Below are 14,520 nucleotides of genomic sequence, written 5' to 3'. Positions count from 1 at the left end.
CAGTTGCCCTGGACAGTGTGAGCCAAACGCTTTGGATATCACTGTTCTCCCTCTCCTCAGCAGGGACTTGGACCCTAGGTTCCAGACAGAGGAAATGGTCGTGAACAAGGATACGAGGGGGTCCAACTGATTTCTGGCAGCATCCCCTCAGTCCAGCTGGCAGAAATAGCCTTAAGCACAGTTTGATGCTTCCCTACCACCTTCATAATAATAATTTTGAAATTTGTCAAGCACTGACTATATCCTGGGCACCAGGATAGATACAATATAGGCAGATTGGACATAGCTCTTGTGCCATATGAGGCAGTCCGGGTATCGTATCCCCATTTTTGCAGATGAGAAACCTTGAGGCACAGAGAAAGCAAGTGACTTGTCCAAGGTCACACAACAAACAAATACCCTAGGGGATACATTTAGAACCAAGGTCTCCTGGCTCTCTGGAACTTGCTTTTTCCACTAGCCTAGGGTGCTTCCAGTAGAATGTAAGCTTCCGCTAGCATCGTAACCTCTTCATGGGCAGAAATCACGTCTACCAACTCTTCTGTATTCTCCCAGTGGCTAAAAACTGTGCTGTGCTCACCATAAACACTTAAATGGCATTGATTTTGATTTCTTCATCCTATCTGATATTTGTAAGAGACACTTTAAACTACCCTTCCTTTCTTCATATGGAGCCAACACAGCTCCAACTGTAAGCCCACTGTGGGCACGGAATGTGTCTGTTTCTTGTTGCATTGTACTCTCCCAAGTGCTTCGTGCAGTGCTCTGCACACAGAAAGTGTGCAATGAATACGATTGAATGAATGAATATCTCAAAAATGACCTGTAAATTTTCCATGCTGGGGACTCTTTCTCCTGAGGCTCTGCCCCGGATACTTCTGTTCCAAATACACAAACTCTTCAACTATGCAAAATCTGAAAAGTCTACGTGAAACTCAGGTCTCACAAGATACAAGAGCCCTCTTGAAACAGAATTCTCTTTCCTTTCCCCCCCGCACCAACCCTCTAACAGCATGCTTATTTCTTGCCAATAACTTAAACTTTGTTAGCCTGGCAAATACAAAGCATTGGAGAAGGCTACTTGCAGTAAGACTGAGGAGGGAAAGAGAACATTTTGTGCTGGAACTCTTCAACCACAGAAATATCTGTGCTGGTTTGGAAAGTTTAGAGTATGCAGACTTTGCTTCAACTTAAAGTCCTGTATGTTTTCTGCCCTTTGGATATAAGTTTGGGGTGTCCTCTTCTTGGGCTCAGTGGAAAGAGCACAGGCTTGGGAGTCAGAAGTCATGGGTTTGAATCCCAACTCTGCCACTTGTCAGCTGTGTGACCTTGGGCAAGCCACTTAACTTCTCTGTGCCTCAGTGACCTCATCTGTAAAATGGGGATTAAGACTGTGAGCCCACCATGGGACAACCTGATCACCTTGTATCCTCCCCAGAGCTTAGAACAGTGCTTTGCACGTAGTAAGCGCTTAACAAATACCACCATTATTATTATTATTCACAGGGTGGATAAGTTTGTTTCTGACATTAGTAGCTCCACATATTCCCGCCACTGTGTAGGTAGAATGGTCAAAATGAGGATAGCAGCTAAGTAAATTTTAAATGTATGGAAACAAACACTCTGTGACTCCAAGGCACAGAGTTATAGATTGCTATGAGAGTGACCATTCTGTGTGATTGCCTCAAGTTTCTGCTTTTTCTCTGTGCCACAATTCAAACCCCCTGAACAACTGAACTGTTTGAGACAAGACTTATTGTCTTGTACCTCTCAAAGAAGGATGTGATTGCTTAAGTGGGATGAAACCTGGCAAAAGAGCAGGAGGTTGGTGTTGCCTCAGTTCCTCAATCATGTAATTTGGTTACAAAGGAAAAATGAAGTCACTGGCATTCCTACCAGAGATTCCATTGTCTTGGTGAGCTTCAGAGGGAAAAGGGTCATAAGCTGGAAACACTTTGACATCTCTAGACTTATGCATTCCATAAATCTTATCCTTAGCATGTGCAAAATCTCTTAAAGTTATGAACAGCCTGGGTAGTACCTAAAATACTTAAATTAGTCTGGATTGAAGTGGAAGACATCACATTGTACATTTTTACACTATATGATTGGGGGTCTAATGCTCTGGGGTATACATTCTTCTGTGACAGGAATGAGGTGATTTGGGAAGTACAGACTTAACTTTCCCCTCTAGGGATCCCAAGGATAAAGATAAAACATCTTTGGGAGCCCCAGTTCCTTTGGCCACCTCCTCTTTCACTCTTTTTGAAACACCTTGCCACCTCCTACACCTCATCTCACCGCTCCCCTCCTGCAACCCAGCCCGTAGACTTCACTCCTCTAATTCCAACCTACTCACTATAAGTCGATCTCATTTAGCTCTCTGCGGACCTCTCACTCAAATCCTGCCTCTGGCCTGGAAAATCCTCCCTCTTTATGTCCAACGGACAGTACATATCTATTCTATTTTGTTAGTATGTTTGGTTTTGTTCTCTGTCTCCCCCTTTTAGACTGTGAGCCCACTGTTGGGTAGGGACTGTCTCTATATGTTGCCAATTTGTACTTCCCAAGTGGTTAGTACAGTGCTCTGCACATAGTAAACGCTCAATAAATACGATTGATGATGATGATGAACAATGACTCTCCCCACCTTCAAAGCCTTATTGAAGACAGCTCCTCCGAGAGGCCTTCCCTGACTAAGCCCTCATTTCTTCTTCTCCCACTCCCTTCTGCATCACCCTTGCACTTGGATTGGCACCCTTAATTTACCCCTCCCTCATCCCCACAGCACTTAGTACATAACTGCAATTTATTTATTTATATTAATGTCTGTCTCCCCCTCTAGATGAGGGGCTAATTAAGACTGTGAGCCCCATGTGGGACAGGGACTGTAGCCAACCTGATTCGCTTGACCCCAGCGCTTAGTACAGTGCCTCATTGAAACTCAATATCTTCTCCTTAGTGATAGGTGCTCTCCCTTGGAAACCATGCTTCTTTTCAGCTCCAGGATAAGAAAAATTCCAGGGACTGTCATTCTGGAGTAGTGGAGCATTCATTCAGTTGTATTTATTGAGTGCTTACTGTATGCAGAGCATTGTACAAAGCGCTTGACAGAGCAGCGTGGCATAGTGGATAGGGCACAGGCTTGGGAGCCATCATCATCATCATCAATCGTATTTATTGAGCACTTACTATGTGCAGAGCACTGTACTAAGCGCTTGGGAAGTACAAATTGGCAACATATAGAGACAGTCCCTAACCAACAGTGGGCTCACAGTCTAAAAGGGGGAGACAGAGAACAAAACCAAACATACTAACAAAATAAAATAAATAGAATAGATATGTACAAGTAAAATAAATAGAGTAATAAATATGTACAAACATATATACATATATACAGGATATACATATATACAGGAGCCAGAAGGACTTGGATTCTAATCCCAGCTCTGTTACTTGTCTGCTGTGTGACAATAATAATAATAATAATGTTGGCATTTGTTTAGCGCTTACTCTGTGCAAAGCACCGTTCTAAGCGCTGGCGGGGGTGGATACAAGGTGATCAGGTTGTCCCACGTGGGGCTCACAGTCTTAATCCCCATTTTACAGATGAGGTAACTGAGGCTCAGAGAAGTTAAGTGACTTGCCCAAGGTCACACAGCAGACATGTGGCGGAGACAGAATTCGAACCCATGACCTCTGACTCCAAAGCCCGTGCTCTTCCCACTGAGCCATGCTGCTTCTGTGCTTTCCACACATCATTAACAAAATGCATCATTTTGTTAATGATGTGCATCTAGCTTTACTTCTATTTATTCTGATGACGACACCTGTCCACGTGTTTTATTTTGTTGTCTGTCTCCCCCTTCTAGACCGTGAGCCTGTTGTTGGGTAGGGACCGTCTCTATCTGTTGCCAACTTGTACTTCCCGAGCGCTTAGTAAAGTGCTCTGCACACAGTAAGCGCTCAATAAATATGATTGAATGAATGAATAGTACAGTGCTCTGCACAGTAAGCACTCAACGAATACGATTGAATGAATGAATGAATAGTACAGTGCTCTGCACTCAGTAATTGCTCAATGAATACGATTGAATGAATGAATGAATAGTATAGTGCTCTGCACACAGTAAGCGCTCAATAAATACGACTGAATGAATGAATAGTACAGTGCTCTGCACATAGTAAGCGCTCAATCAATACGATTGAATGAATGAATACTACAGTTCTCAGCACACAGTAAGCGCTCAATAAATACGATTGAATGAATGAATAATACAGTGCTCTGCACACAGTAAGTGCTCAATAAATACGACTGAATGAATGAATAGTACAGTGCTCTGCACATAGTAAGCGCTCAATCGATACGATTGAATGAATGAATGAATTTATAGTACAGTGTTCTGCACACAGTAAGCGCTCGATAAATACGATTGAATGAATGAATAGTACAGTGCTCTGCACCCAGTAAGCGCTCAATAAATACGATTGAATGAATGAATGAATAACACAGTGCTCGGCACACAGTAAGCGCTCAATAAATACGATTGAATGAATGAATAGTACAGTGCTCTGCACGCAGTAAGCGCTCAATCAATACGATTGAATGAATGAATGAATAATACAGTGCTCTGCACCCAGTAAGCGCTCAATAAATACGATTGAATGAATAGTACAGTGCTCTGCACCCAGTAAGCGCTCAATAAATACGATTGAATGAATGAATGAATAATACAGTGTTCTGCACCCAGTAAGCGCTCAATAAATACGATTGAATGGATAATACAGTGCTCTGCACCCAGTAAGCGCTCAATAAATACGATTGAATGAATGAATGAATAGTACAGTGCTCTGCACACAGTAAGCGCTCAATAAATACGATTGAATGAATAGTACAGTGCTCTGCACCCAGTAAGCGCTCAATAAATACGATTGAATGAATGAATGAATAGTACAGTGCTCTGCACCCAGTAAGCGCTCAATAAATACGATTGAATGAATGAATAGTACAGTGCTCTGCACACAGTAAGCGCTCAATCAATACGATTGAATGAATGAGTGAATTTACAGTACAGTGCTCTGCACACAGTAAGCGCTCAATAAATACGATTGAATGAATGAATGAATAATACAGTGCTCTGCACCCAGTAAGAGCTCAATAAATACGACTGAATGAATGAATAGTACAGCGCTCTGCACACAGTAAGCGCTCAATAAATACGATTGAATGAATGAATAGTATAGTGCTCTGCCCACAGTAAGCGCTCAGTAAATACGATTGATTGAATGAATGAATGAATGAATGAATGAATGAAATCCAGGCGACGCGCGCGACCCCGGGAGGCCCCCACCCAACCAGCGCGCTCGCGCCGTGCCCCGCGCATGCGCGGCCCCGCCGCCCCCCCCACCCCCCGCCGCGCGTGCGCGACCCCGCGGAGCGTCGGCGGGGAGTCATTCATTCATTCACTCATTCAATCGTATTTATTGAGCGCTTACGGCGCGCAGGGCGCTGTACTAAGCGCTTGGGAAGTAGAAGCCGGCAGCATAGAGGGACGGTCCCTGCCCAACGGCGGGCTTCCAGTCTAGGGGATGGCCTCGCGGCTGCAGCGCGCCGTCATGACGCCGGCGGGGAAGCACCGCGCCTCGCTCATCGTCCTGCACGGCTCAGGTCGGCGGGGGGGACTGGGGCGGGGGTGAGGGGGGACTCCAGCGCGCATGCGCGTCTCCCCGATGGAGGGGGCGGGGCTTGGGGCGTGACGTCACGGGCTCCGCCTGTGACGTCACGCCTCAAGCCCCGCCCCTCCCTCCTCTCCCCGCCCTCCCCTCGTAATAATAGTAAGAATGATGGCATTAGTTAAGCGCTTACTATGTGCGAAGCACTGTTCTAAGCGCTGGGGGGGATACAAGGTGATCAGGGTGTCCCACTTGGGGCTCACTGTCTTCATCCCCATTTTACAGATGAGGGAACTGAGGCTCAGAGAAATAAAGTGACTTGCCCAAGGTCGCACAGCTGATATGTGGCAGAGGCAGGATACAAGTAATAATGACGGCATTTGTTAAGCGCTTACTATGTGCGAAGCACTGTTCTAAGCGCTGGGGGGATACAAGGTGATCAGGGTGTCCCACGTAGGGCTCACAGTCTTAATCCCCATTTTACAGATGAGGGAACTGAGGCTCAGAGAAGTAAAGTGACTTGCCCAAGGTCGCATAGCTATGTGGCAGAGGCGGGATACAAGTAATAATGATGGCATTTGTTAAGCGCTTACTATGTGCAAAGCACTGTTCTAAGCGCTGGGGGGATACACGGTGATCAGGGTGTCCCACGTGGGGCTCACAGTTTTAATCCCCATTTTACAGATGAGGGAACTGAGGCTCAGAGAAGTTAAGTAGTAATGATGGCATTTGTTAAGCGCTTATTATGTGCCAAGCACTTTTCTAAGCTCTGGGGGGGATACAAGGTGATCAGGGTGTCCCACGTAGGGCTCACAGTTTTAATCCCCATTTTACAGATGAGGGAACTGAGGCTGAGAGAAGTAAAGTGACTTGCCCAAGGTCGCACAGCTGACATGTGGCAGAGGCGGGATACAAGTAATAATGATGGCATTTGTTAAGTGCTTACTATGTGCCAAGCACTGTTCTAAGCGCTGGGGGGATACACGGTGATCAGGGTGTCCCACGTGGGGCTCACAGTTTTAATCCCCATTTTACAGATGAGGGAACTGAGGCTCAGAGAAATAAAGTGACTTGCCCAAGGTCGCACAGCTGATATGTGGCAGAGGCAGGATACAAGTAATAATGACGGCATTTGTTAAGCGCTTACTATGTGCGAAGCACTGTTCTAAGCGCTGGGGGGATACAAGGTGATCAGGGTGTCCCACGTAGGGCTCACAGTCTTCATCCCCCTTTTACAGATGAGGGAACTGAGGCTCAGAGAAGTAAAGTGACTTGCCCAAGGTCGCATAGCTATGTGGCAGAGGCGGGATACAAGTAATAATGATGGCATTTGTTAAGCGCTTACTATGTGCGAAGCACTGTTCTAAGCGCTGGGGGGGATACAAGGTGATCAGGGTGTCCCACTTGGGGCTCACTGTCTTCATCCCCATTTTACAGATGAGGGAACTGAGGCTCAGAGAAGTTAAGTAGTAATGATGGCATTTGTTAAGTGCTTATTATGTGCCAAGCACTTTTCTAAGCTCTGGGGGGGATACAAGGTGATCAGGGTGTCCCACGTAGGGCTCACAGTTTTAATCCCCATTTTACAGATGAGGGAACTGAGGCTGAGAGAAGTAAAGTGACTTGCCCAAGGTCGCACAGCTGACATGTGTCAGAGGCAGGATACAAGTAATAACGATGGCATTTGTTAAGTGCTTACTATGTGCCAAGCACTGTTCTAAGCGCTGGGGGGATACAAGGTGATCAGGGTGTCCCACGTAGGGCTCACAGTCTTCATCCCCATTTTACAGATGAGGAAACTGAGGCTCAGAGAAATAAAGTGTCTTGCCCAAGGTCGCATAGCTATGTGGGAGAGGCGGGATACAAGTAATAATGATGGCATTTGTTAAGTGCTTACTATGTGCCAAGCACTGTTCTAAGCGCTGGGGGGATACAAGGTGATCAGGGTGTCCCACGTGGGGCTCACAGTTTTAATCCCCATTTTACAGATGAGGGAACTGAGGCTCAGAGAAATAAAGTGACTTGCCCAAGGTCGCACAGCTGATATGTGGCAGAGGCAGGATACAAGTAATAATGACGGCATTTGTTAAGCGCTTACTATGTGCGAAGCACTGTTCTAAGCACTGGGGGGGATACAAGGTGATCAGGGTGTCCCACGTGGGGCTCACAGTCTTCATCCCCATTTTACAGATGAGGGAACTGAGGCTCAGAGAAGTAAAGTGACTTGCCCAAGGTCGCATAGCTATGTGGGAGAGGCAGGATACAAGTAATAATGATGGCATTTGTTAAGCGCTTACTATGTGCGAAGCACTGTTGTAAGCGCTGGGGGGGATACAAGGTGATCAGGGTGTCCCACGTAGGGCTCACAGTTGTAATCCCCATTTTACAGATGAGGGAACTGAGGCTCAGAGAAGTAAAGTGACTTGCCCAAGGTCACACAGCTGACATGTGGCGGAGGCAGGATACAAGTAATAATGATGGCATTTGTTAAGCGCTTACTATGTGCGAAGCACTGTTCTAAGCGCTGGGGGGGGATACAAGGTGATCAGGGTGTCCCACTTGGGGCTCACTGTCTTCATCCCCATTTTACAGATGAGGGAACTGAGGCTCAGAGAAGTTAAGTAGTAATGATGGCATTTGTTAAGTGCTTATTATGTGCCAAGCACTTTTCTAAGCTCTGGGGGGGATACAAGGTGATCAGGGTGTCCCACGTAGGGCTCACAGTTTTAATCCCCATTTTACAGATGAGGGAACTGAGGCTCAGAGAAATAAAGTGACTTGTCCAAGGTCGCACAGCTGACATGTGGCAGAGGCGGGATACAAGTAATAATGATGGCATTTGTTAAGTGCTTACTATGTGCCAAGCACTGTTCTAAGCACTGGGTGGGGGGGTACAAGAGGATCAGGGTGTCCCACGTAGGGCTCACAGTCTTCATCCCCATTTTACAGATGAGGGAACTGAGGCTCAGAGAAGTAAAGTGACTTGCCCAAGGTCGCATAGCTATGTGGGAGAGGCAGGATACAAGTAATAATGATGGCATTTGTTAAGCGCTTATTATGTGCGAAGCACTGTTCTAAGCACTGGGGGGGATACAAGGTGATCAGGGTGTCCCACGTGGGGCTCACAGTCTTCATCCCCATTTTACAGATGAGGGAACTGAGGCTCAGAGAAGTAAAGTGACTTGCCCAAGGTCGCACAGCTGACTGTGGCAGAGGCGGGATACAAGTAATAATGATGGCATTTGTTAAGTGCTTACTATGTGCCAAGCACTGTTCTAAGCGCTGGGGGGATACACGGTGATCAGGGTGTCCCACGTGGGGCTCACAGTTTTAATCCCCATTTTACAGATGAGGGAACTGAGGCTCAGAGAAATTAAGTAGTAATGATGGCATTTGTTAAGCGCTTATTATGTGCCAAGCACTTTTCTAAGCTCTGGGGGGGATACAAGGTGATCAGGGTGTCCCACGTAGGGCTCACAGTTTTAATCCCCATTTTACAGATGAGGGAACTGAGGCTGAGAGAAGTAAAGTGACTTGCCCAAGGTCGCACAGCTGACATGTGGCAGAGGCGGGATACAAGTAATAATGATGGCATTTGTTAAGTGCTTACTATGTGCCAAGCACTGTTCTAAGCGCTGGGGGGATACACGGTGATCAGGGTGTCCCACGTGGGGCTCACAGTTTTAATCCCCATTTTACAGATGAGGGAACTGAGGCTCAGAGAAATAAAGTGACTTGCCCAAGGTCGCACAGCTGATATGTGGCAGAGGCAGGATACAAGTAATAATGACGGCATTTGTTAAGCGCTTACTATGTGCGAAGCACTGTTCTAAGCACTGGGGGGGATACAAGGTGATCAGGGTGTCCCACGTGGGGCTCACAGTCTTCATCCCCATTTTACAGATGAGGGAACTGAGGCTCAGAGAAGTAAAGTGACTTGCCCAAGGTCGCATAGCTATGTGGGAGAGGCAGGATACAAGTAATAATGATGGCATTTGTTAAGCGCTTATTATGTGCGAAGCACTGTTCTAAGCGCTGGGGGGGATACAAGGTGATCAGGGTGTCCCACGTGGGGCTCACAGTCTTCATCCCCATTTTACAGATGAGGGAACTGAGGCTCAGAGAAGTTAAGTAGTAATGATGGCATTTGTTAAGCGCTTACTATGTGCCAAGCACTGTTCTAAGCGCTGGGGGGGATACAAGGTGATCAGGGTGTCCCACGTAGGGCTCACAGTTTTAATCCCCATTTTACAGATGAGGGAACTGAGGCTGAGAGAAGTAAAGTGACTTGCCCAAGGTCGCACAGCTGACATGTGTCAGAGGCGGGATACAAGTAATAACGATGGCATTTGTTAAGCGCTTGCTATGTGCCAAGCACTGTTCTAAGCGCTGGGGGGATACAAGGTGATCAGGGTGTCCCACGTAGGGCTCACAGTCTTCATCCCCATTTTACAGATGAGGGAACTGAGGCTCAGAGAAGTAAAGTGACTTGCCCAAGGTCGCATAGCTATGTGGGAGAGGCGGGATACAAGTAATAATGATGGCATTTGTTAAGCGCTTATTATGTGCGAAGCACTGTTCTAAGCGCTGGGGGGGATACAAGGTGATCAGGGTGTTCCACGTGGGGCTCACAGTCTTCATCCCCATTTTACAGATGAGGGAACTGAGGCTCAGAGAAGTAAAGTGACTTGCCCAAGGTCACACAGCTGACATGTGGCGGAGGCAGGATACAAGTAATAATGATGGCATTTGTTAAACGCTTACTATGTGCGAAGCACTGTTCTAAGCGCTGGGGGGGATACAAGGTGATCAGGGTGTCCCACTTGGGGCTTACTGTCTTCATCCCCATTTTACAGATGAGGGAACTGAGGCTCAGAGAAGTTAAGTAGTAATGATGGCATTTGTTAAGTGCTTATTGTGTGCCAAGCACTTTTCTAAGCTCTGGGGGGGATACAAGGTGATCAGGTTGTCCCACGGGGGGGCACACAGTCTTCATCCCCATTTTCCAGATGAGGGAACTGAGGACCAGAGAAGTTGTGACTTGCCCAAAGTCACACAGCTGACAAGCGGCGGAGGGGGGATTTGAACCCATGGCCCCTGACTCCAAAGCCCAGGCTCTTTCCACTGAGCAACGCTGCGATAATGATGGCATTTATTAAGCGCTTACTATATGCAAAGTACTGTTCTAAGCGCTGGGGGGGCTACAAGGTGATCAAGTTGTCCCATGTGGGGCTCACAATCTTCATCCCCATTTTACAGATGAGGAAACTGAGGCCCAGAGAAGTGAAGTGACTTGCCCAAAGTCACACAGCTGACAAGCAGCGGAGGCGGAATTTGAACCCATGACCTCTGACTCCCAAGCCTGGGCTCTTTCCACTGAACCACGCTGCTTCTCTCCACATTCATTTAATCATATTTTTTTTTGGTATTTATTAAGCGCTTACTATGTGCCAAGCACTCTTCTAAGCGCCTGGGGTGTTGGGGGATACAAGGTGATCAGGTTGTCCCACGGGGAGACTCACAATCTTCATCCCCATTTTACAGATGAGGGAACTGAGGCCCAGAGAAGTGAAGTGACTTGCCCAAAGTCACACAGCGGACAATTGGCGGAGCCGGGATTTAAACCCATGATCTCTGACTCCCAAGCCCAGGCTCTTTCCACTGAGCCACGCTGCGATAATGATGGCATTTATTAAGCTCTTACTATGTGCAAAGCACTGTTCTAAGCACCTGGGGGGATACAAGGTCATCAAGTTGTCCCACGTGGGGCTCACAGTCTTCATCCCGATTTTACAGATGAGGGAACTTGCCCAAAGTCGCTCAGCTGACAATTGGCAGAGTCGGGATTTAAACCCATGACCCCGACTCCAAAGCCTGGGCTCTTTCCACTGAGCCATGCTGCCATAATGATGGCATTTATAAAGGGCTTACTATGTGCAAAGCACTGTTCTAAGCACTGGGGGAGATACAAGGTGATCAATAATAACTATTATTATTCTGGCTTACCTTCAGACCTCCCCAGACCCCAGCTCCCTCCTTCACTTCCATCCCAAATCACTTAAGACTTTTCACTCCAAATGTCTTGCTGACCCACTTTTCAACACCCCAGATTCATAGGCATCATAAAGTAACTTTAAAGTAAAATGGCCATCTGTCCAGTTGTATATGAGGCAATAGAGAAGCAGCGTGACCCAGTGGATAGACCACGGGCCTGGGTGTCAGAAGGACCTGGGTTCTAATTTAGGTTCCATCACTTGACTGCTGTGTGACCTTGGGCAACTCATTTTACTTCTCTGTGCTTCAGTTACCTCATCTGTAAAATGAAAATTAAGACTGAGGCCCATGTATGACATGGAAGGTGTCCAACCTGATTAGCTTGTATCCACCCAGCACTTTGTCACAGTGCTTGGGTGCGTAGTAAGCATTTAACAAATACCGTGAAAAAAAATGGGTTTTCCATTGGCCTCTACCCTGTCTGGTATGGATTTGTCACTGGGTGTCTTTTAGTCCGGTACTTTAATTTTCAGCTGACACTGAGTTCAGTGGCTTGGAAGTGGCCTCCAGGTTCAGATGGATGGAGTGGAATGCATAGGCTTGAATAATTGGGGATGTCAGAGTTTTCCCGTGGAGAAAAGCTCCTGAGTTTTTGCCATTCCTGTCGCCCTCCTTGGCCTCCAACCTGCCTTAGAAGTGAATATGAGGGGTTTCTCTAAATCTTATTCAAGATATGTTTTAACCTCATAACAAAGTCAAAGTCCTGTACATAGTAGGAAGCTCCCTAAAGTCATCATCATCATCATCAATCGTATTTATTGAGCGCTTACTGTGCGCAGAGCACTGTACTAAGCACTTGGGAAGTACAAGTTGGCAACATATAGAGACAGTCCCTACCCAACAGTGGGCTCACAGTCTAAAAGAGTGGGCTCACAGTCTAAAAGTGAGGTGGCTCCTGTAGAAACAGTGAAATAGAAACACAAAATCTATATTTAACAAATATAGACTTGACTTCTCTGTGTCATCTGTGAAACAGAGAGAATATACCTGCATGCCCTCCTTCCCTCTTAGACTGTGACCCTCTTAGGAGACAGGGACTGTGTCTTATCTGGTCATCTTGTATTTAAGGCAGTGCTTACCACATAGTAAGCATTTACATTCTCTATAACTAGTCAGACTACCTGATTTGTAGTTAATCTGTTTTCAAATTAGTGTGATGATGCTAATATTCATCTTCAGACTCTAGGTCTTTTCATTTGTAGGACTCTGGACCAGAGTCCATCCTTTTGTGCCATCATGCATTACCTCCATTATTTTTCACTACGTTACGTTAAAATTGTAAAATTATCAAATGTAACCCTATGAACAGCTAAGAAGTGAAACCTGTTGAAAACATTTTTGGTACTCTTGAAAGCCAGCCTCTGAACTCTGCCTGTTTTCCATGTTCCTTAGGTGACAGTGGCCAAGGAATGAAAGGATGGATCAAATGTGTTTTGAATCAGGATTTAGCTTTCCAGCACATAAAAATCATTTATCCAACGGCTCCTCAGAGGTACAGCCCATTGCATTATTTGTGAGATAAAAATGTTTTTTTTTTGCTTTTTTACTCAGGTTCTTTCTGGACACATTTGGACTTTGGGGTACTAGATGTTCTCAGGATGTGGGGGTGTTTCACAGGCACAGAAAGCTAGAGCAGATGTAGCCCTGAGAGTTTTACCTGCTTGGTGGAGTTTGGTGTCTATATAATTGATTCAGCCTTTGTTGCAGGGATCCAGGTGGAGAATATGATTAGGCTTGGATCATAGTATGTCTGTGAATGGATCTTAACCATGTCCCTTAATTTTCATAAACTGATTATGATTCTTACTAGTCTTTTTATTATTATTGTTGGTACCCTCCCCTTAAACCAACTACTGCTTATGGGGCTTTATAGTTTTTTGGCTAAGAGATGACCTATGTTGTTGAGTTCTCATGTAAAGTAGAAGCCTATTCATTTAAGTTATTAGTCATTTAGTTTAGCATAATTTCAACACAATTTGACCGATTTTTAACTCTTCCTCAGTTCTGACATGATGATCCTTACATAATGTGGTAGCTAAGCAATTTATACTAATGATGGTATCTATTAAGTGTCAAATGCGAGGTAATTAGATCAGACGCAGTTCCTGAACCACAAAGAGTTCAGTACATGAGAGGGAAGAACAGGTATTTTTTCCCGCTTTTACAGATAAGGAAATGGAGACACAGAAAAGTCAAGTGATTTGCCCAAGACCCTGCAGGCAAGTTGTGGAGCTGGGATTTAGCACCCAGGTTTTGTTTAAGTAGCTATTCTGTGGTCCCCTCTTGTGAACCCCGACTTCCCACTTCTCTCAAAGCAGCAGGCAAGAGCATGGCAAGAGTACAGGCTTGGGAATCAGAGGATGTGAGTTCTAATTCTGGCTCTACCGCTTGTCTGCTGTGTGACCTTTTGGGCAAGTCACTTACTTTCTCTGTGCCTCAGTTACCTCATCTGTAAAATTGGCATCGAGACTGTGAGGCCCACCTGGGACAGGGACTGTGACCAACCCAATTTGCTTGTATCCACCCCAGTGCTTAGTACAGTGCCTGACACATAGTAAGTGCTTAACAAATACCATTAGAGTTAATATGATTATGATGATTATTCCCAAGTCCTCTTTCAGATGATTCAGTCTGTTTTCCCAGGCCCTTTCCTAATCCTTCCCTAATCCTACCCTTCCCCAGCGAGTGAGAGTTTTTAGACCGTGAGCCCACTATTGGGTAGGGACTGTCTCTATATGTTGCCAACTTGTACTTCCCAAGCGCTTAGTACAGTGCTCTGCACACAGTAAGCGC

The 14,520-nt window shown here is 46.0% G+C and overlaps 1 protein-coding gene across 1 annotated transcript in view; it reads left to right on the top strand.

The window, feature by feature from the left end:
* The first annotated feature begins 5,527 nt into the window (after positions 1–5,527).
* Positions 5,528–14,520, top strand: part of LYPLAL1 (lysophospholipase like 1) — a 29,482-nt gene continuing 20,489 nt past the window's right edge. The window contains exons 1-2 of the mRNA XM_038761203.1: positions 5,528–5,668; positions 13,120–13,219. Coding sequence (XP_038617131.1) covers positions 5,590–5,668; positions 13,120–13,219 — 179 coding nt within the window. The 5' untranslated portion in view covers positions 5,528–5,589. The remainder of the gene's footprint in view (positions 5,669–13,119; positions 13,220–14,520) is intronic.

The sequence above is a fragment of the Tachyglossus aculeatus genome, chromosome 19, assembly GCF_015852505.1.
Source record: "Tachyglossus aculeatus isolate mTacAcu1 chromosome 19, mTacAcu1.pri, whole genome shotgun sequence".
Lineage (NCBI taxonomy): Eukaryota > Metazoa > Chordata > Mammalia > Monotremata > Tachyglossidae > Tachyglossus > Tachyglossus aculeatus.
This window is presented reverse-complemented; position numbering and strand designations above follow the sequence as displayed.